Source organism: Pyrus communis, chromosome 12 (genome assembly GCF_041283825.1).
Source record: "Pyrus communis isolate YQ-2024b chromosome 12, ASM4128382v1, whole genome shotgun sequence".
In the NCBI taxonomy this organism is placed as follows: Eukaryota; Viridiplantae; Streptophyta; class Magnoliopsida; order Rosales; family Rosaceae; genus Pyrus; species Pyrus communis.
This window is the reverse complement of record NC_142576.1, coordinates 7,148,904-7,174,605: the sequence shown is the minus strand read 5'-3', so window position 1 is coordinate 7,174,605 and position 25,702 is coordinate 7,148,904. Positions and strand designations below refer to the sequence as shown.

Below are 25,702 nucleotides of genomic sequence, written 5' to 3'. Positions count from 1 at the left end.
ATAGATAAAAAAGAATTGCCAAGTTATTGCTTAAGTTGTCCTCCGTTTGCTACTTCATATTATTAAAGTAAAATTTGTGTATTTATTTTTTGACATTAAAGTCCAAATAATAAATTTTCAGAAATTAAATATCGTTTGAGGTTTCAAGTTCCAGCCAAATCGTGCCAAAAATTGATAGCAAATCCCTTTCGCCTTTTATTTCTCTCTGTCTTTCTTTAGCTGAATAGTACCAAACAAATTTTGTTTTATGTTTATACGAGATGAGTCACATTCTCTTAATCACTTGATGAATAAGAAGTCGTGGTCACTCACCTTTAGATTTGATATCAAATGTTGAGATTAAAATATCAATAGCACATCTACTTATTCTTCACTTTTAATGTTAAATCTAAGGATGAGTGATCATGCATTCTTTGGTCACTAAGAGGACAAAATACGAGATTACGAGAACCTATAACCTTCATTTCCAAGAACCAACAAAGTTATCACCAACTTTTCCCATAACACTTCGTCATTGCCAATAATAAGACCATGTAAATCTAGCCTAGAGGCATTCCCTTCTGCCAAATCTGGGTCACTTTTGTGGTGAAACCAAGCTTTATGCAAATTGCTAAGAGCTCCTGAGTAAAACTTGCCGCTAAACCTTGTTATAAATTTAAGTTAAAGGAAAACTAATGAAAGTGAATTGAAAACTTTGAGTTTTAATGATAAGGACAAAATAAAGGGTAAAGTAAATAGTATCATAATTGACTTTTTAGTGTAAAAATGTGGTTTTTCATCAAATTAAACAGTACTGTGGATTTTTCGTTAAAACTCCCTTAAGTTAATCCAAATACTTGGGGATCAAGGTTCCTGAGCCTAGGTTTTAAAGCCCACAATCATTAGCAATTAGGCTTAATGGAGTTGATTAACGACCTAAACCAAACCCAAATTGCATTCCCACTTGTTATTTGTTATCTCCCTCCCCCTATTGGCCTCCTCCAGGAAACCATGATCGCAATACCAAACATTACAAAAGCAAGATAAGTGGGACCCAAAATAGAATAAGAAAAATATCAGAAATTGTTGCTAACCTCACAAATCCCACACACACAATCCAACTAAAAAAAAACAAAAAAGCCAGAAAATCAGACAATGAAAAGAAAAATCAGAGCAAAAATCAGAAACACCAAATCATGGTTGCAGCAACGTTAACTTCACCGTCGTCCCAACTCCTATGCTCAAGCTCCCGGTCTCTCTGTAACATCTCTCCTCTCCAACAATGTGTGTTGGGCTCCAAAACAGTCGTCTCGTGCCCTAACTTAACTTACAACAAGAGAAGGCATGCGGCTGACGGGGTTAGGTGCATGGCCGTGGCAGCGGAGACAACGGAGCCGAAGAAAAAGAGCGGGTACGAGATTCAGACGCTGACGAGCTGGCTGCTGATGCAAGAGCAGGCCGGGGTGATCGATGCCGAGCTGACCATCGTGCTCTCTAGCATTTCGGTTGCGTGCAAGCAGATTGCTTCTTTGGTGCAGAGGGCTAGCATTTCCAACTTGACCGGGATTCAAGGTGCGGTTAATATCCAAGGAGAGGACCAGAAGAAACTTGATGTTGTCTCCAATGAGGTTTGTGCTTCTTCTAATTCTTAACTAAAATACAGACGTGAGTTCAGTCAGTTGGTTAATTTAACACTTGGATTCTAATTCCCTCCCATTGAGTTCAAATTACTAATCAATTTGGTGATGGTTTTGGTATTTATCTGAGAAAAACAAAGGACAAAATTAAACAAAAATGTTCCTTAACAAAGGATTGAGTTCAAATTACTAATCAATTTGGTGATGGTTTTGGTATTTATCTGAGAAAAACAAAGGACAAAATTAAACAAAAATGTTCCTTAACAAAGGAAAATTAGGCAGAGTTTTAGTAAAATCAAAATCTAATAAAGGCACAAAAACAATTCCGTTGCCGGGACTTGAACCCGGGTCTTTCGGGTGAGAGCCGAATATCCTGACCAACTAGACTACAACGGATTAGCAATCTTGTTATGGTCACAATAAATAAATGGTTTGAGTTGGCCCACCTTCATAAATAGAGAGTTTGATTATGTAGCACAAACAGGTTTTCTCAAATTGCCTGAGATCAAGCGGAAGGACAGGGATTATAGCATCGGAGGAAGAGGATGTGCCAGTCGCGGTGGAAGAGAGTTATTCCGGCAACTACATTGTGGTGTTTGACCCACTTGATGGATCATCCAACATTGATGCTGCTGTCTCCACTGGATCCATCTTCGGAATATACAGCCCGAATGATGAATGCTTTGCACACATTGAAGATGACTCAACCGTAAGTCCACTAATACAACAATGTTTCATTTGTTCATAAATTTCATTCGTTGATAACGGATAAGGAACTGTCAAATGTCATGTTATATGTCACATAAGTTGATAACTGGAGATACACTTACTTGCTATGAGAATCTCATTGTAGCGGTATTTCAAGTCAATTACGCATTGTCATGTATTTTAACTTTCTCAAATAACGGTGCATAATTGACTTAAGATCTCACCATGGCATTTCCATTGCACGGAAGTTCTTCTCTAATGAGAAACGTTGTAATCCGGCTAGGGTTTTCCCCAATTTTTGCAATTGAATGGTTGGAATGCTTCAATGTTGCATTGCAGCTTGATAGTGTGGAACAGAAATGTGTAGTGAGCGTGTGCCAACCAGGAAGCAACCTACTTGCTGCTGGCTACTGCATGTATTCAAGCTCAGTGATCTTTGTGCTCACAATTGGGACTGGTGTTTTTGCATTTTCGTTGGACCCCATGTACGGAGAATTCGTCTTGACTCAAGAAAACATTCAGATTCCGAAAGCCGGAAAAATTTACTCATTCAATGAAGGGAACTATCAGCTGTGGGATGACAAGTTGAAGAAGTACATTGATGATCTTAAGGACCCAGGTCCTAGTGGCAAGCCCTACTCTGCAAGGTACATTGGCAGCTTGGTTGGTGACTTCCACCGGACGCTGCTCTATGGCGGCATCTATGGTTACCCTAGAGACAAGAAGAGCAAGAATGGGAAGCTGAGGCTGTTGTATGAGTGTGCACCAATGAGCTTTATAGTGGAACAAGCAGGTGGGAAAGGGTCTGATGGCAATACCAGAGTACTTGACATTGAACCAACTGAGGTGAGTACATTGTGAGTTTCTGCAGCTCACTTTGTAAATTGATTGACTACAATTTCTACTTTTGTTTCTGCAGATCCATCAACGTGTTCCGCTTTACATCGGAAGCATGGATGAAGTGGAGAAATTGGAGAAGTACTTGGCATGATCAGAATGTGACAACAAAGATTTAATTTTGTTTTGTGAGATAAAGTTGTATGAGAACTTTTTCTCAAGAAGAACAATGAACTAAAGAGACTTGGACTTTATATTTTGTTTTTGCTGAAATTATGAAAGTCAAAAGCAGACCTTGTTAAATATGAACAATCCTTCGTATTCGAGGAGAGAGACTTACATGAAACGGAACCAAGTACAAGCCATTAGCCTACGTAAGCCCAGGACTGCAACCAGAGCATATTAACTACAAAATTACATGTATTTCTAAGGAGCATGAGACTCACGCCGTGAGTTATCTAATGATACAGCAACTCTAAGTTGTTGAATTGTTAACATAATTAGAAATCTTCAGCAGGAAGTCCAGTACCAAGTCAGCCTAATAGTCATTCCCAGAAACAGTCAGATCGTTGCAGTACAATTCTCCTAAGCCTGAGAGCTTCCGCGATTTTTCACTGCAATTGTGAAAGCATGCGAATTATTAATTCTAGACTTTTGAATGCAAATGAAAGGAAACATAAGAAAAGATGGTGAATTTACCAGGGCTTATAATCCTAATACATTTCGTCACAGACTTCATCGCGGTCAAGGAATCAGATCCTGCAACAACCACGAGTAACTCGTTAGATATTCAAGATGGATGAACAGGATGCAAACTTTATGGCAATAGAAGATGTGTTAAATTACCTTGCACATTCGTGTCCTTCTCTGATAGTACTTCTGTCACAGTTGATGTAAATTCTGACAAAACTTGATTGGCCCCCACGTTACCATCCGCAGATTCATAAGATGACCTATATGAGTTTTGTAGAAGAGAACATAAGAAAATTGAAGTGAAATGAAAGTAGTGAAGAGAATACTGTAGTAGTTGTGATGTAAAGTATGGAAGGTAGAGAATACCCCGAAACCGTCGCAGTGGAAGCATCAAAGTTTGGTAGACCAAGTTCTTCACAATGAAGATCAAATTCACCTAACATTTCAGTGAAGGAGAAATCCGCCCCAATGGCATCAAAGTTCGTCAAATCAATGTCGAAGAGATCAACTTCCTTTTCAGACTCGGGTGATGAAATCTCATCGCCAGATGGTTTCTCCAAGCCCATTGGCACATCAGAACAGTCAAAATTGAGCCTTCCCTTTACGTGGGACTCCCTCTTACTTGTCTTGGCAGGTGAAGAAATGCAATGGTTTGTTTCCACAGTGTAGCAAGATTTGTTTGGGCTCAGAGTCACTCTCTTTGAAGAAAAAATGGTGCAAGATGGATTTACATCTGGAGGAGAATTATAACTGCAAGTAGCAGTGGAAGAAATCTCAAAAGGTGTAGACTTGCTGCCTTGAATTGAATTTGCTCGCTGAGGTGTCTGAGGACCAGAGTTATTAGTTGGGACAGAAAATGATGGCTGGTTGAACAAGCATTTAGCTGCAGTGGAGCCATTGGGAACCAAATCGTGAGGTGATGGGTGAACAGCCAAAGAGGATTGGGTGGATTTTTTATTATCGAGTGCATTACCTGATCCTGAAACCGCTTGTTCTCCTGCTCATTTTAAAGTTCAAGGAAAATAAACACCTAATGATATAAAACAGATTAAGAGCAGCACAACTTTGAAGAACATGCACAGTCCTATACCTTTGTTGTGCATATTGCTCTTGCCAGCAGGTAATTTGCTGCAAGATCTCTTAGCAGCATTCGAACCATTCACAGGAACGTTAGAACTCTTTCTCTTAGTTGTAGGTGGGTCAACTGTAATTGGCGAGCAGAAATTCCCAGGCCTCATGTTGGGGTTGGAAGGTGTTGACACAGGAGCAACTGATGTTTGGTGCATTAAAAGACCCAATCAAAAGGTGCCGAAAAAAACATTAAACCATGTTGAATTCATAACTTATAGAGCGATTATTCTTGTGGGTTTTTGCTAATTTATCACAGCCTCAAAAGGGTTCAAATATTTAAGGCAAACGAAACGAAACACCTAAAAGTTGAAGCATCTAAGCCCTCAAAAGTCACATGCAACTTTCACTATATTCTCAATGAATGCAACAAATTTCTCAAACACAAACAAAAACAATAAGATATTACCTGCAACTGTATATTGTGGCCATCAATGGTTCAAATAACTAGTTAAGGCAAATAAATGTATAGTCTACGAGTTCAAGTTGAAGCATATGAGCTCTCTAAACATGCAACTTCCACAAGATTTCTCAATTCATTCACGCAATTTTTCAAACACAAAGCAAACAACCAGACGGGGAGGCTTAGGATTGTACCTACAGCGGACCCATTAGACGGGTGAGACGGAGTAGCCATAATCATCGGCTTCAGAGCCACAGCCGGAGGTGCAGAGACAGTGGGGCTACTGCCGGCATTGTAAGTGTTCATCACGCTTTGCATCCCCTTCAACAGGGTTTGGACCCGGGTCTTCTCCTGCTCCACCCGGACCTTCTCCTGATCCAAAATCACCTTCTGCTCCTTCAACAGTATGTACTCGTCCAAAATCTCCGCCAAGCTCAGCAAACTCTTCGGCGCCTGCAAAAATCAGGAAAAAACCCAAATCCCAAATCAGACAAATAAGAAATCTTTCAGACCGATTTCGAACAAATCGGGAAAAATCAAGTGGGTACCTCTCGAATCGGCGATTTGGCGATGAGGGACGAAGCTTCGGTTCTGAAAAGAGAGCGGGTTTCCGAGTAGTTGTTGTCGCAGAGGTATCGGTCGACGATGAAGGCGATTTGGACGGGGGTGACTTTTCCCTTCCCCAAGTTCTCAGATTTCTTGCCTTTGGATTGCTTCCCCATTTTCTGAATATTGAGAGATACCGTGGAAAACTAGGGCTCGGATGGAAGCGAGGAGGAAGAAGAAGGAGAAGGAGAGGTTGAGATATGAGGAAAGAGAAAATGGGAGAGACTTTTTAAGGAGGGAGTTTTAGGGAAAAGAGAGGAGGGAGATGCAATGGAACAACAGAAACCGCGCGAGTTTTTAAAATTTTGGGGACGAAGTATAAAAAGTAACAAGCTTGGTTGGGCTCATTGGGCCCAACAAATCATTAAACGGCCCAAAACTAAATTCTGGGCCACCTACAAATCCAGTCATAAATCCAAAGGGACAGAGAATCCGCAACTCCCTCCTTATCTCCTCTCTCTGCAACGCTCGGAAGCTTGAGGATGACACAAGGACTTCTCCCATGGAGTCCTTGCCACCACTCTCTATCTCCCACCTCCCTCTTCGCACTCCCCCTTGCTTTCCCCACTACCAAAAACACCCAATTCCCAGTTTCCATTTCCGCCACTCTAGAACCAGAACCCGCCACCGCCACCGCCACCACCCAACAGCTCACAGCCAGAGAGAGAAGGCAGCTCAGGAACGAGAGGAGAGAGAGCAAAACCGGCACCAGCTGGAAAGAGGAGGTGGAGGAGAAGCTTCTGGAGAAGCCCACGAAGAAGTTCGCCAATTGGAAGGAGGAGCTCAACCTTAATAACCTCGCTCATGAGGGCCCGCAATGGTGGATCATCAAGGTCTCTCGAGTCAAGGGCCAGGAGACCGCCCAGCTCATCGCTCGACAGCTCGCCAGAAACTATCCTCATATCGATTTTAAGGTGTTGGGTTATTTTTATTCAATGTTTTGGTTTTTGGGATTTTTTGCAAAATTGAAGAAATGTGTCACTAACGTCTGTCTAATTTCCTTGATTTTAAGGTATTTACTAGTGTAGTTTAATGTTTTGGTTTCTGGGTTTGCTGCAAATTTGATGTAATCTGATAAAGATGTCTGCTTGATTCCAGCTGAACATGTTGAAATGAATTGTTGCCCTGTTATATGAGTATTTATTATACGATTCAATCTCTAGGCCGAAAACAAGCCGTGTAAATATTTGCTTGTTTGCTATTCAGATATACGCGCCAGCTATCCAAGACAGGAAGAAATTGAAAAATGGTAACTTGGTTAAACCGAGACCCCTATTTCCGGGGTGTGTGTTTATAAAGTGTGTATTGGACAAGGAGATACATGACTTCATAAGAGAGTGCGATGGAGTTGCAGGTTTTGTCGGTTCCAAGGTCGGAAATACGTGAGTATTTATTCTTGCATGATAGGTTTGCTGTGTATTACTATTGCCTAATGTTATTGTTATCATAGTAGGAGAAGTGGATAGTTGATGTAGGAAATATGAGGAAACCTTTTAGATAGAGATGTCAATGTGTGATTTTGTTGAGAATTTACTTGTGTCTAGAACTGATTGAACTTGTCTGGTTTCATTGGTGGGAGTGGGATTGTACGACAAATGCATAAAGTTATGAAGTCATGTTATGTCTGCTCAATTATGTGATATCAAGCTACTTTTGGGCTTATGTGTTCGCTAAAACATACGAAGTAGATTGTGGGTTTAGGTTTCTGGTTTACTGGCGATTTTGCAATCCCCTGATAGCCATTCTTTTCTCTGTTCATTTCTAATCTTGAGGCCATCTAAAGTATATATCCTTCTCGACTACTAGCTACCTTGTGAGATTTCCAGTGAGTATTTATAAAATGTTATTCTCATATGTACAGGAAAAGACAGATAACCAGACCCCGTCCAGTGTCTGAGTTTGACATGGAAGCTATCTTCAAACAGGCAAAGGAAGAACAACAGAAAGCTGAACAAGCCTTTGAGCAAGAGCAGCAAGAAGCAACCCTCAATGATGCTACCGAATCTGATGGAGATTCTAAACCAAAAAGGCGACCTAGAAAAACACTTGATCCTCTCATAAATGGTTCGTCTAAGGGAAAGAGTGAGAAGCTCGTCCCAGGTTCTTCTGTACGAGTTTTATCTGGTGCTTTTGCAGAATATGTAGGCAGCCTGAAGAAGCTGAATAAAAGAACAAAAAAGGTATGTTTTTCGGGTATTATATATTCAATTTAAATGAGTAAAAATTGGGTGGAAATTAAACATGCATGTCCTCTCTTTGTTGTTGGGGATATGCATGAAAGAATTACTACTGTCTTCTGTGGGTTATTTTACTCAAGAATCTCAATATACTACATCAAAGACATTCTCTTTTGGAAACTTAACAAAAAAAAGAAAAATTATTTTCATCGTGCAGGCGACCGTGGGATTTATGCTATTTGGGAAAGAAAGCTTAGTTGATTTAGATGTCAGTGAAATTGTTTTAGAGACCGTTGGAAAAAAAGTTGTTTCAGAGACCATGTAAATATGTTCAGTCATCAATCATTATTAAATGGTAAGTTTTTCAATCTTTTTCCCCTTGTTATATCTTACTTTCATCTGTATGAAAATATTTAGCGCCTTTAAACTATAGTTTGATTTTCTGTTTACTTTGTCATGAAATGAAGATGTACTGCATGCTAATTAGAAGTTTCCAAAATTCCATGCTGTTATATTTTATTTGGTTAGGTGAGGTTCTCATTGTAAATTTCTGATGACGCCATGCACGGATACATGGATATAAAATTATAAATCACATAAACAAGGCAGATTTTTCTGAAGATCCATTACCAACCTTATTAAATCGGAAATAGCTAATTTGGATTTGGCCGTCTTATTTGTGGTAAAAAAAACTGTTGCACTCATATTGGTGATGTATGTCCTTAGTTCTTCCTAGGTCACACTTTGGCCCCCCTCTAGGTGTTTTTCCCATTGGCTGCCAACTTCCTGTATTTGAAATTACGGTGACATATTGAGTGATGCATCGCTTATCAGTGTAGTCTGCTTTCGGTTGTGTTTTGGTACTTGTTTCTTACGCTCTTTCTGGTTACCTGGAATTAGGGTGCAAATTAATCCATACGCGTGAAAGTTCTGTCAAGGCCCTTGAAAAATTTGCGATATGAAAATATATCTTCATGTGCACAGAGATGATAGGCGAGTAGATTATGAAGGGTTGTGATGGGACCTGTTATCATAAGAAGAAGAAAGATGGAGAAGCAGAGAGATAAGGAGAAAAAAATAAAATTAAGACATTCAATATTTCATTCATAATTCTCACTTGAGAACGAAGAGACCTAAATACATAGAAGTTCAGGAAATTACAACCCGAAATACCTAAATGGGCTTATTATACTTAAACGGGTGAGGCCCAATAGGATAGGAACCTCAAAATTTGTAATTGGTAGTGATGATAGGCTTCAGATCAACACAAGAAGACTTCTTTCATTCTTGAATGCTTTGTTCTTCCTCACTCTCCATACACAGTAGATTGTGACAGCAAAAGTCATCTTCTGTAGGGTAATACCGTAATAGCAAGGGATATACCTCTCCAAGCGAAACCAGCCCACACTATGATTTGGTCCACATGATACTGAACAAGGGAACTCCACAATTACTCAAAACCTGCCTCCGGATTCCCTCACTAAACGGGAAATCGAAAAAAGGGTTGAGTATGAGTCCAGTGCTGCAAGACACAAAACACAATTAGCATTAGGCTATAGCTTTAATCTTTAGTTCAGCGAGACAGAAAGCGCAATTAGCATAGCTGGAGGGGAAGAAATAATGACCCTCTTTAAGGTAGCAATCTGCCTTTAGTAGGTAAAGGCCAACCATAGAATAAAACTCGTTCTGTCAATACTATACCACACTACGCGGTAACTTCATGTTTAGACATTAATTTTCTCCCAAGTTTAGCTACCAGATGGGGTCGTTAGTCACCTTATAACATCTGTACCATTAGAATTAGAGGCATGCCAATTCCAAACACCGCCTTGGACTATTGCTACTATCATGGCTTCATGGGGAAGGCTAGCAGGTCCAATTTAATTAGGGTTCCATCAAAGGATAAGGACTAAGGGGTGTCAACTTTTGCGATAAGGACGTAATCCTTCCATCCCCAATAGTATGACAAAAGAGAGTTAGGGAGCCACTCAGCATTAGAATCTTCAGTTCATGAGCAAATCTGTGTAGATTTGCACAGTCAGTCCACTAACTCTACTTTCATGCTTAATTAGTTATTTATTATCATCTTGGGGTCCTTTAGTCATTATCTTAATAAGCTGCTAATTATTTTAATGGGCAATAAAGCAATTGAATCTGCCAGCACTTGCACTAAAAGCGATATCTTACTGGTCAGAAAAGTCACGTTTGCTTTTGCACTCAAGCGTTTTATGATTATACACGTCCGATATGCATATTCGTTATGATTCTGTTGTTTTTTTTCTGGATGTTTTTTTCTTAAGTTCTTTATCCAGTTCTTACTTTCGATTAAGAATATGTTGCGTTTAACCGAGTTCTGTTATATTCTTGCTTGCTTGCGTTCGTTGAAGCCCGTCATCTTCCATGTCCTTTGAACTAGCTGACTGAATTTGGCCAAGGCATACAGATTATGGATTCATGGAGAGTGCTCACTCTTTGAGGTTTTTAGTTGATAGTAAGGTTTTTGCGCTTTGTCCTGGGTTATGGGTGGGACAACGGAACGGGGACCAAATAAGTTGAATCGCAACACCCATAAAAGTGAAATTTGTGAACTGTCATTGTCTTTCATTTGGTCCCCTTGTCTCACTTTAATGCTTGTATTCCTACTTGTTATATGTGGTTCTAAACACGATATGAATACACGATATTGATAAGAAGGCGTTCTTTCGAGTCTTTCTGACATACAGCAATGTATATCAACCTGTAGATGTGAATACACCTTAGAACTTTGGAACCAGGACTTCCTAGGGTGGTGCTATCTGCACACTCCTTTTACTTTCCACACACCTCTTTCAAGTTTCGGCCGTGGGATTGAATGTATTAAAGATTAAATGACGTAAATTATCAAGGGTGTATGGAAAGTAAAAATGGGTGTGTGGATAGCACTAATCATTTTCTATTATACTTCGCAGCATGAGATACTCAAAGGTTTTTTAACCGTTACATCTTTGTTCAAAAATACAAAAGCGAAAATCTCCTAAGCACTGTAGAACTTTTATAACCTGTATCCCCCAATTGTATGGTGGAATCTGTCATTTGAATAAAAAATGGAAAGGATCTTTGAAATTCACCGGAATCACCACCATTAGTCTTGGCCAACTGTAACTGACCACCATAACACCACCAGTGACCCAAAATATTGCTGGCAGTGGCCGAAGTATCGATGTCACGCACCACACCGCTATAAAGTAAATGACTACATGACATTCTCTATTCAATGCTACACCAGTTGTGTTCTGGAAGCCTTCAGTAAACTTGAAAGTGCTGATTGCATTAACCGACGATTCCACTCCTGCAAACTGGGATACTATGGTGACAGTATTTCAGTTACTGTCAAATTCTCACAGTGGTATCAATCGAAGGAATTTTTTACGGTACCCCAGAGTATGAAATACTCAATGTGTTTTAACTATTAATTGTTTAAAAATAAAAAATTACAATCTGATGACTAAAACCCCGAAAATAACCCACATTCCCAAATATTCTGAATTTTCTGTCACTCATAATACAAATATTTCTTTTATTAGTACTAATTTTTGAGCTTATGCAGTTTTAATTGTCTTTTTTTTCTATTTTAAAAAGGATCAGATGATGGTTTTGTCACAGCAGTCAATTTTTTCAGGAATCGAAAAAACTTATAGAAGCATTTCAACTTCTCACTGACCACGATTGTGTGAAGGAATTGCTTAGGCATGGGAGCATATTTCGAGTTTGGAGCAGTATAACTTAGAGCGAATAAGGATCCTAGCAGGATCTTCTTTCTAAAGATTCCGGGATTCTCATATCATATTCGTTCATTGTGTATTGTGCGGTCAGAAATCATTGTAAGCTTTTTTATTTAAAATTTGATATAGACAATACGTGATAAAAATCAACCGTACAATATACGATGAATAGATATACTTTAAGGATTCTCGATGGATCCTCTCTCCCGTGAAAACCAATGGTCCATGTCCATGTGGTAATTCCACCTACCAATAACTGACACGTATGACTACTTTTACTGCCCTCCAACCATTAATAAGTAATATATAAACTGCAAAAATAATTTAATAAAACAGTTAATGGACAAAATAAGGAAGTTCTTTATTAAACAAACAATTTGTTTTGCTTTTACAGTCAGGCAGTGAGATAATATGCAGATTAAATTAGATTAATTAGTTTATTCAGTTAGTGAAGGAGACTCCTTCCTCTTTTTGTTTAGTCCAAGAATAGTAGACGACACAAAAGCACGCGCACATCAGTTTTCTACTGAAAAGAGGTGCTAAACACCAACCCTATCTCTGTCTCTCGCGGGCCGCGGCGCTTGGAAATTTTTTTATTGTTATCAAAATACGAGTGGTATATCAGATGTTTTTATATAAATGATAAAAAAATAAATTTAAGTTGTTAATTTTTTAACATACATATATCATTAATTGTATAATAACATGTAGTGTAGTATCTCGTGTTCGGATCATAATAAAAAATCTCTGCGCTCACTCGTCGGTCTGTCTGGTGTTCCGGATGGTCCCTCCCCTATCTAAAACCAAAAGGAAAAATGAACTGAAAAGAGAGAAGGAAGTGGTGGTGGGGTGAGGGAGCAAAATATTAAAAACTGTAAACTCCCGCTTTGTAATCTGCATAGACAGCTGTCCCACTTCCTTTTAAAACACTAAATTGACAACTCGCTCTATATTTCAACATATTCTACAAAATCCACTTGTCTTTTGTTTATTTCATTTGTTGCTACTATGGAATGGAAGTGAGCTTTTGTATTTCTTTCTTTTGGTGGAAAATCCACCTTGCTACCTAGTTGGACTTGGCAAACGAGTCGTGTTTATCATGTTTGTGTCATTTTTGTGTTATATTGTTGTCTTGATGGGTTATGTTATGTCAAACCGTTATCTTAACTGGTTCTTAACAATTGTCTCAATAACAACTCAATTGGTTCATAGATCTTGTCATTTCGTGTCGATTAAAAGGGTCATGCAAGAAATTTCCATGTTTAATGTATAGATCTGAAAAACAATATCTTATCGATTCTATCAGGTTCTTAATGGGACCTAATAACAACTCAATTCGTTAACAATTTCATAACAAGTGATCGATAATGGCATGACTGATTAACGGGTTGACCCGAAATTTGATATTTTCGTGTCGTTTTTGTGGAGCCAAAAATAATCAAGAAAAATATGGAGGCAACACATGGATTTTTGGGTAAAAAAGACAAGATTACTCTCAAGGCACACCGGGATTTCTACGCACAAACAGTGGGCAATCATCCCTCAATCAAGTCCAAAGTGCCCAAAATAGGTATTTATTCAAAACTTATTTCATCCATCCTCATCAAATCTTCTCCACAAGGTAACCCTCAAACCATTCCTTTCTAATTATATTAATTAGCTAATTAATTGATTTATTATCTAATTAATTTATTAATTAGCTAACAAATCATGAACCTCACCCAAAGGGGCCAGCCACACCCCTGTAGAAACACCCTCATTTTCTCCAAAACCTAAGTTCTACACTCTTACTAAATTCTCTAAATTCTCCAAACACTTTTCCCTCAAAATTCTAACTTTGGAATCGGAGGTTCTTCTGCCAAAGCCCCTCCATTCATCGTGGGCGCATGAGGCTCTTGGCCTTGAGTTAAGGTGTTGTTTGTTTTGTAAATGCAATTTTGTCCAAGAACAAGGAGGAAGAAATTTGCATCCACAATTTTGTATCAGGTTAACGGGTGAACTGATTATGACTATACTTTGCATAATTGAAGCCATCATATTTCATGATATACTAATGTTCTTTTGTCATACTTTTGTCGATAAACAAGTACTTGTTAATATTATGTTGTTGAAAAACATTTTGTCCAAACTCAACCTAATCAATACTCTAAGTTTACATTTTAACGTTATAGGATGTTTATGTTGTCAGATAATCTAGCAAATATATTTCATTGTATTGTACGCTTAAGAATCTTAAAAAGAAAAAAGCGGAAAAGAAAAAGTAGTTTTATGAAATTTATCATTATCAATAAAAGATCAAAAGTAACGGCCAACTGTGCAAAATACACAAAACAAACAAGTACACATGAAAATTTAACAAAAGTAGAAGCACACAAGTGCAAAAAAAAAAAAGAGTCCTTTATTATACTCCCTCAGTCAGCAACAACTCAGTGAAAGTGACTCGAGAGTTCGCAGAAACGAGTAAACGTATTTAATTTTCACAACCTCCAACCCAACCTCCTCCTCCTCCTTATTCTTTACTCTCCTCCTCTGCTTTCTTCCACTTCCAAACCCTAGGAAAAAACAAAGATTCCACCTTTAATTGCAAATGTATCTCTTCCCCAACCCCTAAAAACCCAACTGCTCAATCCCCACCCAGATTCAGCTCCATCCCACTTCATCCATGGCCGCATCTTCCATCTCCCACCACTTCGCCGCCGTGGCTTTCCTTATTTTCTTCCTTAGAACCACTTCCACCGCCTCCAAGTCCTCCTTTTCGTTCACCCATTTCGGTAAAGTTTCAAACTTTGGGTCAGATATTGCTCTGTACGGATATGCAGAGGTCGTCAATGGCGGATACGCAGTTCAGCTCACGAGTTCTGTGAGCTCGAGCGCCGGCCGAGCTGTTTACAAGAAACCCATGAAGCTGTATGAAGGTAAGCCTCGGAAATCCGTGTCTTTTTCGACGAACTTCTCGTTTTCTATTTCCAACGGCGGTGGGGATGGATTGGCGTTTGTACTGATTCCAATGGGTTTTAATCTTAGCGTATTTGGTAACGGCTCTTTTGGGCTTTCTCTGCGAAATGGTGAAAGTAAATTCAAAGTTGTTGCTGTTAAATTTGATGCATTGAGTGATGGAAAAGTTCATGTTGGAATTGATGTGGGTAGTTCTGTTTCTGCTAAAGTAAGCAATGTTTCTGCTAAGAATTTGGGTCCAAGTAGTGGGAATAAAACGCAAGGTTGGATCGATTACGAAGCAGGTTCGAATCGATTGGAAGTTAGGCTGAGTAAATTCGGTGGTTCGAAGCCTGTTGATCCTCTGCTGTGGTATCCGATTGATTTGTCGAAAATGTGGGGAGATAAGGAAGTGTTTGTGGCATTGAGTGCAATGAGTAGGAATTCGTCTCAGACATGTTCTGTGTACTCTTGGAGCTTTGAGCAACGGCATGTGCCTCACTGGATGCACTCGCAGCCGCTAGATCCCAAGGCCGTTGCTAAGAACTCGAAGGCGAAGGCGTTGGAAAAGAAGAAGAATTGTACAGAAAGGGCTTTCGGAGCAATGGTTTTCGGTGTTGCTTGTGGAGCATTGGCGGCGTTTGTTGGACTGTATCTGTGGACCGTCCTTGGCAATAGGCGTCCGGTGGTGCCTGAGGAGTATGCTGAGAAGTCGAAAGAGTTTGAGTACGAGAAAATGAAAGTAGTTGCAGATAATAAAACCATCGAAGATGGAAAGCAGTAGATGCTTGAATGTTGGAAGGCTATTGTTTGTTGTGCTGTAAATCAATCTTGTATTGTTACCTAGTATTTTCGGGTTGTCCTTACTTGTACTAGTTGTAGTAAATGTTGCAGTCAATTGTCAAAATTTAGTAGGTTTTGCTACTTATTTTGTCCATTGTTGAAGCACTGGGATTCCAGTTTAGAACTCAGAAATGGAAACTTAGCATGGTTTTCCCCAACCTTTTAACTGCAATTCACCATAAATTCGCGTAAACTGCTCAAGTTGTTTGCAAATTCTTACGGTAAAATCCAAATTTTCTACCTTGTTTAAAACTCGCTGTTTCCGGCCACTTAGTACTACGGTCTAGTGGTATTATTCTTCATTTGTAAGTGAAAGATCTTAGGTTCGATTCTCGTCAAAGACGAATTTGAACCACGAATTTGAACCACGCTTTTCCAGGACCGTTGTAAGGTTGAATCATTCCTTCCTCCTTAGTGTAGATAATATCTTTTGTTCAAAAAAACTTTCGTACCAAATGCACTTTTGGACACTCTGTTGAAGGCTCGTATCTTTCTCTTTGAATCTCGACCCTCTACATTTTGTCGAACATTTTTCTTTTGGTAGGTTTGATAGAATGGCATACTTAATCCTCAGTTACGAGAGCATAAAACCCGTAAATCATACGCAACACATGAACAAGAAATGCAGGGTCTTTTCCCATTCTCTCTTCACATGACAAGATGGAACATATACGATTCTAAAGAGAATTTACTAAATAACAAATTTTTCTCCATTTCTCTCTTCACATGACGAGATGGAGCAGTATACGATTGAAAAGGGAATTTACTAAAATAACAAATACGGTGCAGTAAATTTCTTAGATTCATACAAGAAATTATGCTTGTACTTTGCGGAAGAACATGCTAGTACTGAAGAGAAGATTCATATCACCATATAGAAGATTTCGGATTACTCAAGTACATATAACAAAGAGAAATTAAACGGAGATAATAGTTTTGGGTTTTAACGATATTAAGACCTACCAACTACAAGGAACTGCCTGTCGCATTGTCATACTCCAGCAACTGGAAGTTGCGGCATTTCAAACCACATTACATCTCCTCCTGAGCTTCCTCCTCCTCGTCCTCATAGTATTCATCCTCCTCAGCTGTGGCATCCTGGTACTGTTGATACTCTGAAACCAGGTCATTCATGTTGCTTTCAGCTTCTGTGAACTCCATCTCGTCCATGCCTTCACCAGTGTACCAATGCAAGAAAGCCTTCCTCCTGAACATAGCAGTGAACTGCTCGCTCACACGGCGGAACATCTCCTGAATTGAGGTCGAGTTTCCAATGAAGGTGGATGCCATTTGCAAGCCGGTGGGAGGGATGTCACAGACAGTTGACTTGACATTGTGGGGAATCCATTCCACAAAGTAAGAGGAGTTCTTGTTCTGGACATTGATCATCTGTTCATCAACCTCCTTAGTGCTCATTTTACCCCTGAACATGGCAGAGGCGGTCAGATACCGACCATGACGAGGGTCAGCTGCGCACATCATGTTCTTCGAATCCCACATTTGCTGTGTGAGCTCAGGCACTGTCAGAGATCTATACTGCTGTGAACCGCGTGATGTCAAAGGAGCAAAACCCACCATGAAGAAGTGGAGACGAGGGAAAGGGATGAGATTGACAGCAAGCTTTCGAAGGTCAGAGTTCAACTGACCAGGGAACCGCAAACAGCATGTTACACCAGACATAGTTGCAGAAATCAAATGGTTCAAATCTCCAACTGCATAAACATTACAATCAGCACACTGTATCCAAAAACAAATCAAAATCAACCTATTGAGTACAATGAACTGAGAGAAACTTACAGCTTGGGGTGCTGAGCTTGAGTGTGCGGAAGCAAATGTCGTAAAGAGCTTCATTATCAAGGACCATACACTCATCTGCGTTCTCAACAAGCTGGTGCACAGACAGGGTTGCATTATAGGGCTCAACAACTGTGTCTGAGACCTTCGGGGAGGGGAAGACCGAGAAAGTGAGCATCATCCGATCTGGGTATTCCTCTCTGATCTTTGAAATCAACAGAGTACCCATGCCAGACCCAGTACCTCCTCCTAGAGAATGACAGACCTGAAACCCTGCAATTCCAAAGAAAACCAACCTGAATTACATGAACCAATAAACCAAAACAAATGAAGTAACAAGTCACTGTGGAAACGTATCAAATACCTTGCAGGCAATTAAGAACAAAGCAAAAGAAATAGGAACATGTCACTGAGGAAATTTATCAAACACCTCACAGGCAATCACAACACTCCATGGACAAAGAAAACCAAACAAACAAAACGATAACAAAAAACACTCAAGAAATTTATCAAACACCTCGCAGGCAATCACAGCACTCCATGGACACATCAAACCAAACAACCGAGACAATAACAATACACTCAGGAAATTTAACAAACACCTAGCAGGAAATCACAATTCTCTATAGACACCTATAACAATACACTCAGGAACTTTATCAAACACCTTCCGAGCAATCACAATTCTCCATTGACACATTTAACAAAACAAAAGAAATAATAGCAGGGGATCAGAAATATCATCGAACACCTTACAGGCAATCATAATTCCACACGAAAACGTAAAAAAAAACTCAATAACCAACTAAAAGATCAGGAAATTAGACAAATACCTTGCAGGCAATCACAATTCTCAGCCTCCTTGCGAACCACATCGAGAACAGAATCGATCAACTCCGCGCCCTCGGTGTAGTGACCCTTCGCCCAGTTGTTTCCGGCACCAGACTGGCCGAAAACGAAGTTATCAGGCCTGAAGATCTGACCGTAGGGTCCAGATCTGACGCTGTCCATGGTCCCAGGCTCAAGGTCCATGAGCACAGCCCTCGGCACGTACCTCCCGCAACTGGCTTCGTTGTAGTAAACATTGATCCTCTCAAGCTGGAGCTCCGCGTCTCCCTCGTACCTTCCGGTGCCGTCGATGCCGTGCTCGGCGCAGACCACCTCCCAGAACTTGGCGCCGATCTGGTTGCCGCACTGGCCACCTTGGATATGAAGAATCTCACGCATTTTTTGGTTGAAAAGGGGATGAAAAGTTGGAAAGGAGGGGGTTAGGGTTAGGATTTGGGGTCTCTCTGAGAAAATCGCAGAGAGAGAGAGACGGATGAGAGAGAGGTGTGGGGACGGAGAGAGAGGATTTTATAGAAAAGTAGGTTTTTTTGGGTCGTAACGGTTGGATTTGAATGGAGAAGCGGGATTTTTTGTTTGAATGGGTTGGAGATGAGCTGTGATATTTTTTAGGGGATTGGAAATGGACGGCTCAGATTGGTTTGGAGCCTCTGTTTGAAATTCAAATTTCAAATTACAGCTGGATACCAGTAATTTGGCTCTGTTTTTTTAAATTTGGGAATAAACAGATACAATTTTTAAAACACAATCTGGCATTAAAAATGAACCTGTGACAAAAAGAAAAGAACTTTCCTTCAATGAAATGTTACTAAAAAAAGAAAATTAAAACGCATGGCATGTCAATCAGTGTTTAAAATATTAATATCGGTAGAAATATCGATATTGATTATTATTGATGAAAATGATGAAAAATTGCTAAAAAAACATGATAATTTAAAATTATTTTTTAGGGAATGTCATATGAAGGCAATCGATACTGATATCGAAATATCTATCTATATTTCTACAAATTTGCATATCGATATTTTTACCAATACCGATATTTTAAATGCTGCATAAATGTTAATTCTTAAAAAGGAAAAACCAAAACCCCAACCAATTCATCGTCTCCATCGAGCAAAGCCCCTTCTTTCTTTTTCTCTCTTTGTAAACCTGTTTCCATATGCCATGGCTACCGTTGTTGCACCCCATCCACTTTTCTCTAGTCATCCAAACCTCTTCCCCTCCCTTCTCTTCATCGTCTTGACACCTCATGGTTTATGGAGCACTAATTCGATTAATAATTGGTACAAGTTCAATCGATTATATTCAACAAAGTAAACATCAAATGATTTTGTTTACCCCCATTTAAATGTGTCGATCTTGTTGATGATATGATGATGATGTTGCATATTAACAACCCCAAATACATTAGAGGGTAGGCCTTTGTTTTAAACGTACCAATAGGTCCAATACATATTTATTATCTTTAATTTTTTAGGAAAACTAAAGAAAAAAGTTTGAAAACTTTGAGTTTTAACGATAAGAACAAAATAAAGGGTAAAGTGAATAGTACTATGATTGACTTTTTAATGTAAAAATGCGTTTTTTTTTTTGTTAAAATGAATAGTATCAGGAGCGTTTCGTTAAAGTTCCCTGATTTTTTTATGCAATTTTTGAAAGTTGAAACCCATGCTATGCTTGATACACTTTGGTCAGCTCAGCCAGGTGATGGTTTTTCTTTACGCTCTTCATGAGCTCTTTACAAGTATATCGTAAACGTGAACCTCCAAAATTTTCCCTATGTGGTTATCGAACATATGGTTGACTAGCGGCTAACACGTAAGTCCCGTGTTCTTGAGCCCAAAAGGCATCACGTTCCAGCAGCAGTAAAGTCCTCGGTCGATTATGAAAGTTGTATTGTCCTAGTCGGCTGGATGCATTCAAATCTAGTTGTAACCAAAGAAAAGCATCGAGAAAAGTTAAAAGTTCGTAACCTGCCGTGGCATCCACGGTTCGGTCGATCCGAGGACGAGAAAAATTGTCCTTCAGGCATGCCCCATTCACGTCCGTATAAATTGTACACATGCACCACTTGGTCGGTTTTCCGACCTTTGTTGCCTTTCTTGTCCATCACAACGTTTGCTACTAATCTTGGGTAATCCACATATCTGATAAATTCGATGTTGAGTAGTTTGTCCACCTCCACCTTCATGGCCTCATAACGCTCAAGGTCATAGGATCACCGTTTTTGCGGGACGGGTCTGTAGTGCTAGTCGAGGCTGAGATTATGTGAGATGATGTTTGGATCCATTCCTGGCAAGTATGCGTAAGACCAAGCGAAGACGCCTGCGCGGGCCCTAAAAATTTTATACCAGTTATGCTCGAAGATCTGCAGCTGGTTTTATGCCATTCTAAACGGTCATGGTCGGACATTCCTCTAACGGTATAAAAATCTCTAACTTTTCCATGGGCTTAGGGTGTTCTCAACCTTCGTCATCCTTCGGATATGGGTGCAGCTGACTCTCCAGGAGTAGTTGGTGATCCTACCGAGTGTTCGGGCTCCATTTACTCGGCCAAGACTAGAATTCTATCTAGCTTCAGTTGTCTAACATCCTTACAAAAGGTTCTCCATGAATCGAGAGAGCCTTAAGCTCACCTGATCCTTACTTTTAGGCATTTAATGCGTCTCTTACATCGATTAACGTGCTGATAACTTTTTAACCATTAGTTGATATTCGACGATGAAGTTATGTTTGATTTGTTGAGATTGCACGCCCTTTTAGGTCATTGTGTGTTGGGCGATCTACTTGATCTTGATTAATTAACCATATCAATCCGAGCAACCGGCCGACCTCCTTTGTATCCCATCCTAGAATTTTGCTTTTGATTGTTGATTGACACATACCTAATTAGCGTATGAGTAAAATTGCTTCTAAAACTTTACATCATAAAGTTGTTAGTCTTCTCACATGTCCTTGACAGTCAAAAAGTACTTTATCTTGCATGGTCGACTAAATTAACGAGATGGATCAACAAAATGACTTAATGAAAGTTACCGAATTTAATTCCTATGGCTCAATTTGCTTGATCCCTAAGCTCTGGACATTAAGATGCGATCAATGGATCCAATTCCAATGTAGGGAGGTCTTGCAGAAAAGCTTAAAACCACTCGTTCTCATTACTTTCTCAATATGAAAAAAAAAATTAAAATGAAATGGTCATCTTATTCAAAACTGCAAACCGATTGTGGAATCCTTCTCTCCCATTTCGCACTTTGGAACGCACCATTAGAGAGGCTCCAAACAAGCCCTACTTCAAACTTATAAAGTTTACCGAACTACTTCAATTTGGCGAACACGAGATCTCAGTAACTTGAAATTATCTTCAATTCCCTCCATGGGAACTTGCAGAAAGATAACGCAGATTTAAGTAGCATCATTGATCCACAACACACACAAAAAGAAAGACATAAAAAAGCATCTCAGAATAAAACCGATGCTCCTCTTTCCAATATATTTTCAAATATTATCAAGAAAAAAAGAAAGAAAAAAACTAACCTAAAAGATTAATGATAAATATAAAAATTAATCAGGCTTAAATTGAAGAAGATGAACAAAGACAGGAAGGAGGGACTTCTGCGAAGGCGAGAGAGAAGGAGGGATTTCGGAAAATATTTGTAAGGGTGTGAAAGTGACCGGACTTAACCCTAACCACCTGTTTGGCAAGTGGGATAACTCAGTCCCTGGGCCACGGCAGTCACGCTCGCACCCGGTATCGGATTAAGCTATTTTTTCTTGCGGGCCTGGGCCTGGGCGATCACCAACATGTTCCCCGCATGCCTCCGGCCCATTTAAATATGTCAGATTTGATATTTGGGCCCGTTTGAGAATACTAAGTACGAAGCATTTCTGCGCAAAAATGCTTCAAGCCTAAAACAATACAAGAAGAATTGCTTGAATAAGCCTAAAGCAATTCTACGATCCGTACTTGCTTTAAAGGTTTTAAGCCCAACGATATCGAGAATCGCAAGGCATTCCTAAGAGAGCAATAAGGGCTCGTCTTATTTATTTGTTTCTCCTCTTAAAATGACCAGCGGATGGTTTTGCCACGACAGTCCATCTTTTCTGGGGGCCGATAATATTCACAGAGGCATTTCAACCTCCTTTTGGCCATCCTCATGCAATTCACCAGCTCCATAAATCGTACCCAAAATATGCCATATGAAATACGGACCTGAAATTCATTACCAACCCCCTGGTGCCTCGTGGTAGTTCAATAAGGGCTCATTTGGGTATTGTGAATGTAGGCTCTAAATTGAATTTACAATTTATGCTCATAAGCGTTTTTTTTCAAGCATGCTATTATGAAAAATAAATAAAAAAACAAGTTAAATTTTTGTTAAAACATAGTGCTTCCTTAAAAATGAATTTAAAAGTGCATTATAAAGAAGCATATAACAGAAACTTCTTTATCCGAACCTCGTCAAAATACAATTAGAATGCTTTTGATGGTCAAAAACATTTTTAACCCTCTAAATAACAATATCAAACATTTCAACCTCATTTGCTAAAGCAACTTTATACTAAAATGCCCCGTTTAAATGTTATACAGATTGGCAAATCATTTATACCTCAGTTAATTAAAGAGCATTTGCGCATGCATATGAAGTCCTCCATGCATCTAAAGTCCTCTCGGAAAAATTAAAATGGTGGACAGATTGTATCCACACGTCCATCACCAAAAACCAGCCACTCGTTCAAGACTGCAGAGTGTTCATTTCCCAACTTTCTTCCCAAGAAATATTTATTAAAAAATTGGAAAATTAAAAGAACAACCGCCTTCCCAAGCAAAACATACCTATATATACAAAGCAAGAACAATCCACAGCAAAACCCACACCTCCCAGCAAGCACCATTTTTTACAGGCCACTTTCAAGGACCAAATCCAGATTAAAGAAACCCAGCTACCACCAAACTCGAATATCTCAAAAATGGGCATGGTTTTTGGAAAGATATGCGTGGAAACCCCAAAATACAAAGTCCTCCACTCCACCGCCCTCTACGAAATCCGGCAATACCCGCCTTCAGTAGTAGCCCAGTTCACCTACGATCCGTCAGACCTCAAGGGCGACAAAGATGGCGGCTTTGCCATTCTGGCCAATTACATCGGCGCGTTGGGAAAACCCCAGAACACCAAACCCGAGAAAATCGCCATGACGGCTCCGGTCATAACCAAAACCCAAAACCCAGAAGGCGAAAAGATCGCCATGACGGCTCCGGTCGTGACGAGGGAGGAGAAGGGGAGGAAGACGGTGACGATGGAGTTTTTGCTTCCGGCGAAGTATGGGAAGGCGGAGGAGGCCCCGAAGCCGGTGGACGAGAGGGTGGTGATTACGGAGGAGGGGGAGAGGAAGTATGGGGTGGTGGGATTCACGGGAGTGGCGACGGAGAAGGTGGTGGCGGAGAAGGTGGAGAAGTTGAAGGAGAGTTTGGAGAAAGATGGGTATAAGATTATTGGGGATCATCTGCTGGCTAGGTATAATCCGCCATGGACTTTGCCTCCGTTCAGGACCAATGAGGTTATGATTCCGATCGAGTGATGTTTTAGATTTTGTTCAACTGTTTGTAATACGATGCTCTGTTTTTTTGTTTTTGTTTTTGTTAAGTATTAATAAAACATGTATTTTGTACTGTAGACTATTTTTTATGCTGGTTTGCAATGATACTTACGTTTACTTATCCGTAACCGGGCGATGACCGATTGTAAAAGAAAGGAAGAAGTAATGAATCGAGGAAGGGAAAGAAGGATATGAACTAATCACTTAGTTGATAACTTGATACATTTATTTCAATTTTTAAGTGTTTGATCACGAAGAGCCACTTGTAAGTAAGAGGTTTGACGTTCGATTCTAATCAAATGCAAGTTTGAACCACGTTATTATTAGTCCATTGTGAGGTTAAGCACTTCATCCTCTTAATATAGATAATATCATTTATTTAGAAAAAAAGTGTTTGATTACGAAGAGAAATTAAGAATCAAAATAGTTTCAATATCCTTAGCTTAGTAGATGCAACAAAGTTAGGAATCATAATAAGAACAATACTTGGCTATTGAAAATTCAAATGTCACTCTTACTTTCACCCAATCAGATTTGAACACGTGTCCAACTTGTGTTTATAATTTCAATTATTTGGACACCGTCCAAATCTGATTGGATAGTAATTAAATCCAACCTTTTTATTCAATAACATGGAAGAAAAAGAAAAAAGAAACATTAAGGAACAACTAGTTTACCTCTAGCGATTTCAGAGCAATTATCAGAAACAGTTTGAACTAAATAGAAAAGAGGCTCCACAAGCTCTTGAAAATTCATCTTGCTATTTAAACCTAACTTAGCTAACCCGTCAGCTACAACATTACTCTCTCTATAAGCATGCTACAAATTCCAACTCTAGTTTTCTTTGATCAGAGTTCGGCACTCTGAGAGAAGACCATAAAAAGGATGATTAAGGCTAAGAGAATCAGGAATGAGAGAGACCAGAATTCAACTTCTTAATTTACACATAAAATTGTTAAACTTTATATATTTCATAAACAACTAAAAAAACTAACCTGAAAGAATCCATAAATAATAAAGATGAATCATCTTGATAGAACGGTGAAAAATAAACTTAACCATGAATAGACTTCTCCTTCACTAGAAATCATATTAAGTACTGATAGAGCTCTGTCCGTAGCAATGTTGATCTGACGGTTGTAACTTGGAAGTGTTCGAGTTGCATCAACAACTAGATCTTTACCCTTGTTTAATTGACACTAGCAAAGGTCACACACTTTGTTGGTGATACACACACACACACACATACTAAATATTTGTTTTTTTTAATTTTTTATGAGGAGTTATTTGTTTCTAACAGATTGGCAGGCATCCCAAAAAAAATAGAAGTTGACAGGAAGGAAAGAGAGAGAGAGAGAGAGCGAGTTGGGAGGGTATTGAACTTTTGATAAAGTGATATAACTGTGAGATTTAGAAAAAAATAAAAATAAAAACTTGTTTGTACAAAATTATTTTGACGTCCACATTGTTTTCTTTTCTAATATTTTCCTTTAGTTTTGTATTAAAATGTATAAAATTAATTTTATTAGTTTTTAGTTGACCAACAGTGTTTTTATTGATACGTACGTGTTTTATTGATAATCAGTCATGTCATCTGCTTATACTGACACATAAATTTGTAACACTACGTGACTTGATGACAATATCAACGTCGTAGTCAATCCAAATTAGCTCTTATTTTCCCACACTAATAATAGTCCTGACCCAAAATCAATCCAAACCCAGCAACCAAAAATCCCTTACCGATCGGCCAAGC

General features: G+C 39.3%; 6 protein-coding genes and 2 non-coding genes across 12 annotated transcripts; 4 read left to right on the top strand and 4 right to left on the bottom strand.

Moving 5' to 3' along the window:
- Nucleotides 1-1,080: 1,080 nt before the first annotated feature.
- Nucleotides 1,081-3,415, top strand: LOC137744872 (fructose-1,6-bisphosphatase, chloroplastic). The gene is made up of 4 exons (XM_068484681.2): nt 1,081-1,607; nt 2,101-2,325; nt 2,664-3,170; nt 3,244-3,415. The coding sequence occupies exons 1-4, from the start codon at nt 1,176-1,178 to the stop codon at nt 3,313-3,315; spliced, it is 1,236 nt and encodes a 411-aa protein (XP_068340782.2). The 5' UTR covers nt 1,081-1,175; the 3' UTR covers nt 3,316-3,415.
- TRNAE-CUC (transfer RNA glutamic acid (anticodon CUC)) lies at nt 1,940-2,012 on the bottom strand. The gene has a single exon. It is a non-coding gene; the product is annotated as a tRNA-Glu (tRNA).
- Nucleotides 3,416-3,456: 41 nt separating the features above from the next.
- Nucleotides 3,457-6,283, bottom strand: LOC137744871 (uncharacterized). 2 transcript variants are annotated; one of them, XM_088681610.1, is made up of 8 exons: nt 5,934-6,239; nt 5,580-5,838; nt 4,945-5,124; nt 4,828-4,851; nt 4,221-4,737; nt 4,008-4,114; nt 3,861-3,920; nt 3,601-3,775 (listed from the first exon to the last, which is right to left on the bottom strand). In XM_088681610.1, the coding sequence occupies exons 1-8, from the start codon at nt 6,105-6,107 to the stop codon at nt 3,747-3,749; spliced, it is 1,350 nt and encodes a 449-aa protein (XP_088537736.1). In that variant the 5' UTR covers nt 6,108-6,239; the 3' UTR covers nt 3,601-3,746. The 2 variants fall into 2 exon arrangements, with proteins under 2 accessions (XP_068340781.2, XP_088537736.1); XM_068484680.2 differs by having other exon boundaries at nt 3,457-3,775; nt 4,221-4,851; nt 5,934-6,283.
- Nucleotides 6,284-6,384: 101 nt separating this feature from the next.
- On the top strand, nt 6,385-10,886 carry LOC137745705 (uncharacterized). 4 transcript variants are annotated; one of them, XM_088680714.1, is made up of 5 exons: nt 6,385-6,905; nt 7,198-7,373; nt 7,853-8,171; nt 8,386-8,523; nt 10,556-10,886. In XM_088680714.1, exons 1-4 carry the CDS (start codon nt 6,474-6,476, stop codon nt 8,491-8,493), a joined length of 1,035 nt encoding a protein of 344 aa, XP_088536840.1. In that variant the 5' UTR covers nt 6,385-6,473; the 3' UTR covers nt 8,494-8,523; nt 10,556-10,886. The 4 variants fall into 4 exon arrangements, with proteins under 4 accessions (XP_088536840.1, XP_088536841.1, XP_088536839.1 ...); XM_088680715.1 differs by lacking the exon at nt 10,556-10,886 and adding an exon at nt 9,153-9,460; XM_088680713.1 differs by lacking the exon at nt 10,556-10,886 and adding an exon at nt 9,069-9,460.
- Nucleotides 10,887-14,351: 3,465 nt separating this feature from the next.
- On the top strand, nt 14,352-15,864 carry LOC137746084 (bark lectin). Its single transcript, XM_068486145.2, has one exon. It carries the CDS (start codon nt 14,592-14,594, stop codon nt 15,645-15,647), a length of 1,056 nt encoding a protein of 351 aa, XP_068342246.2. The 5' UTR covers nt 14,352-14,591; the 3' UTR covers nt 15,648-15,864.
- Nucleotides 15,865-16,550: 686 nt separating this feature from the next.
- LOC137744909 (tubulin beta chain) lies at nt 16,551-18,939 on the bottom strand. The gene is made up of 3 exons (XM_068484723.2): nt 18,334-18,939; nt 17,504-17,773; nt 16,551-17,418 (listed from the first exon to the last, which is right to left on the bottom strand). Exons 1-3 carry the CDS (start codon nt 18,725-18,727, stop codon nt 16,739-16,741), a joined length of 1,344 nt encoding a protein of 447 aa, XP_068340824.1. The 5' UTR covers nt 18,728-18,939; the 3' UTR covers nt 16,551-16,738.
- Nucleotides 18,940-21,684: 2,745 nt separating this feature from the next.
- LOC137746371 (small nucleolar RNA snoR27) lies at nt 21,685-21,775 on the bottom strand. Its single transcript, XR_011069841.1, has one exon. It is a non-coding gene; the product is annotated as a small nucleolar RNA snoR27 (small nucleolar RNA).
- Nucleotides 21,776-23,138: 1,363 nt separating this feature from the next.
- On the top strand, nt 23,139-24,023 carry LOC137745767 (heme-binding-like protein At3g10130, chloroplastic). The gene has a single exon (XM_068485775.2). It carries the CDS (start codon nt 23,320-23,322, stop codon nt 23,926-23,928), a length of 609 nt encoding a protein of 202 aa, XP_068341876.1. The 5' UTR covers nt 23,139-23,319; the 3' UTR covers nt 23,929-24,023.
- Nucleotides 24,024-25,702: the final 1,679 nt, after the last annotated feature.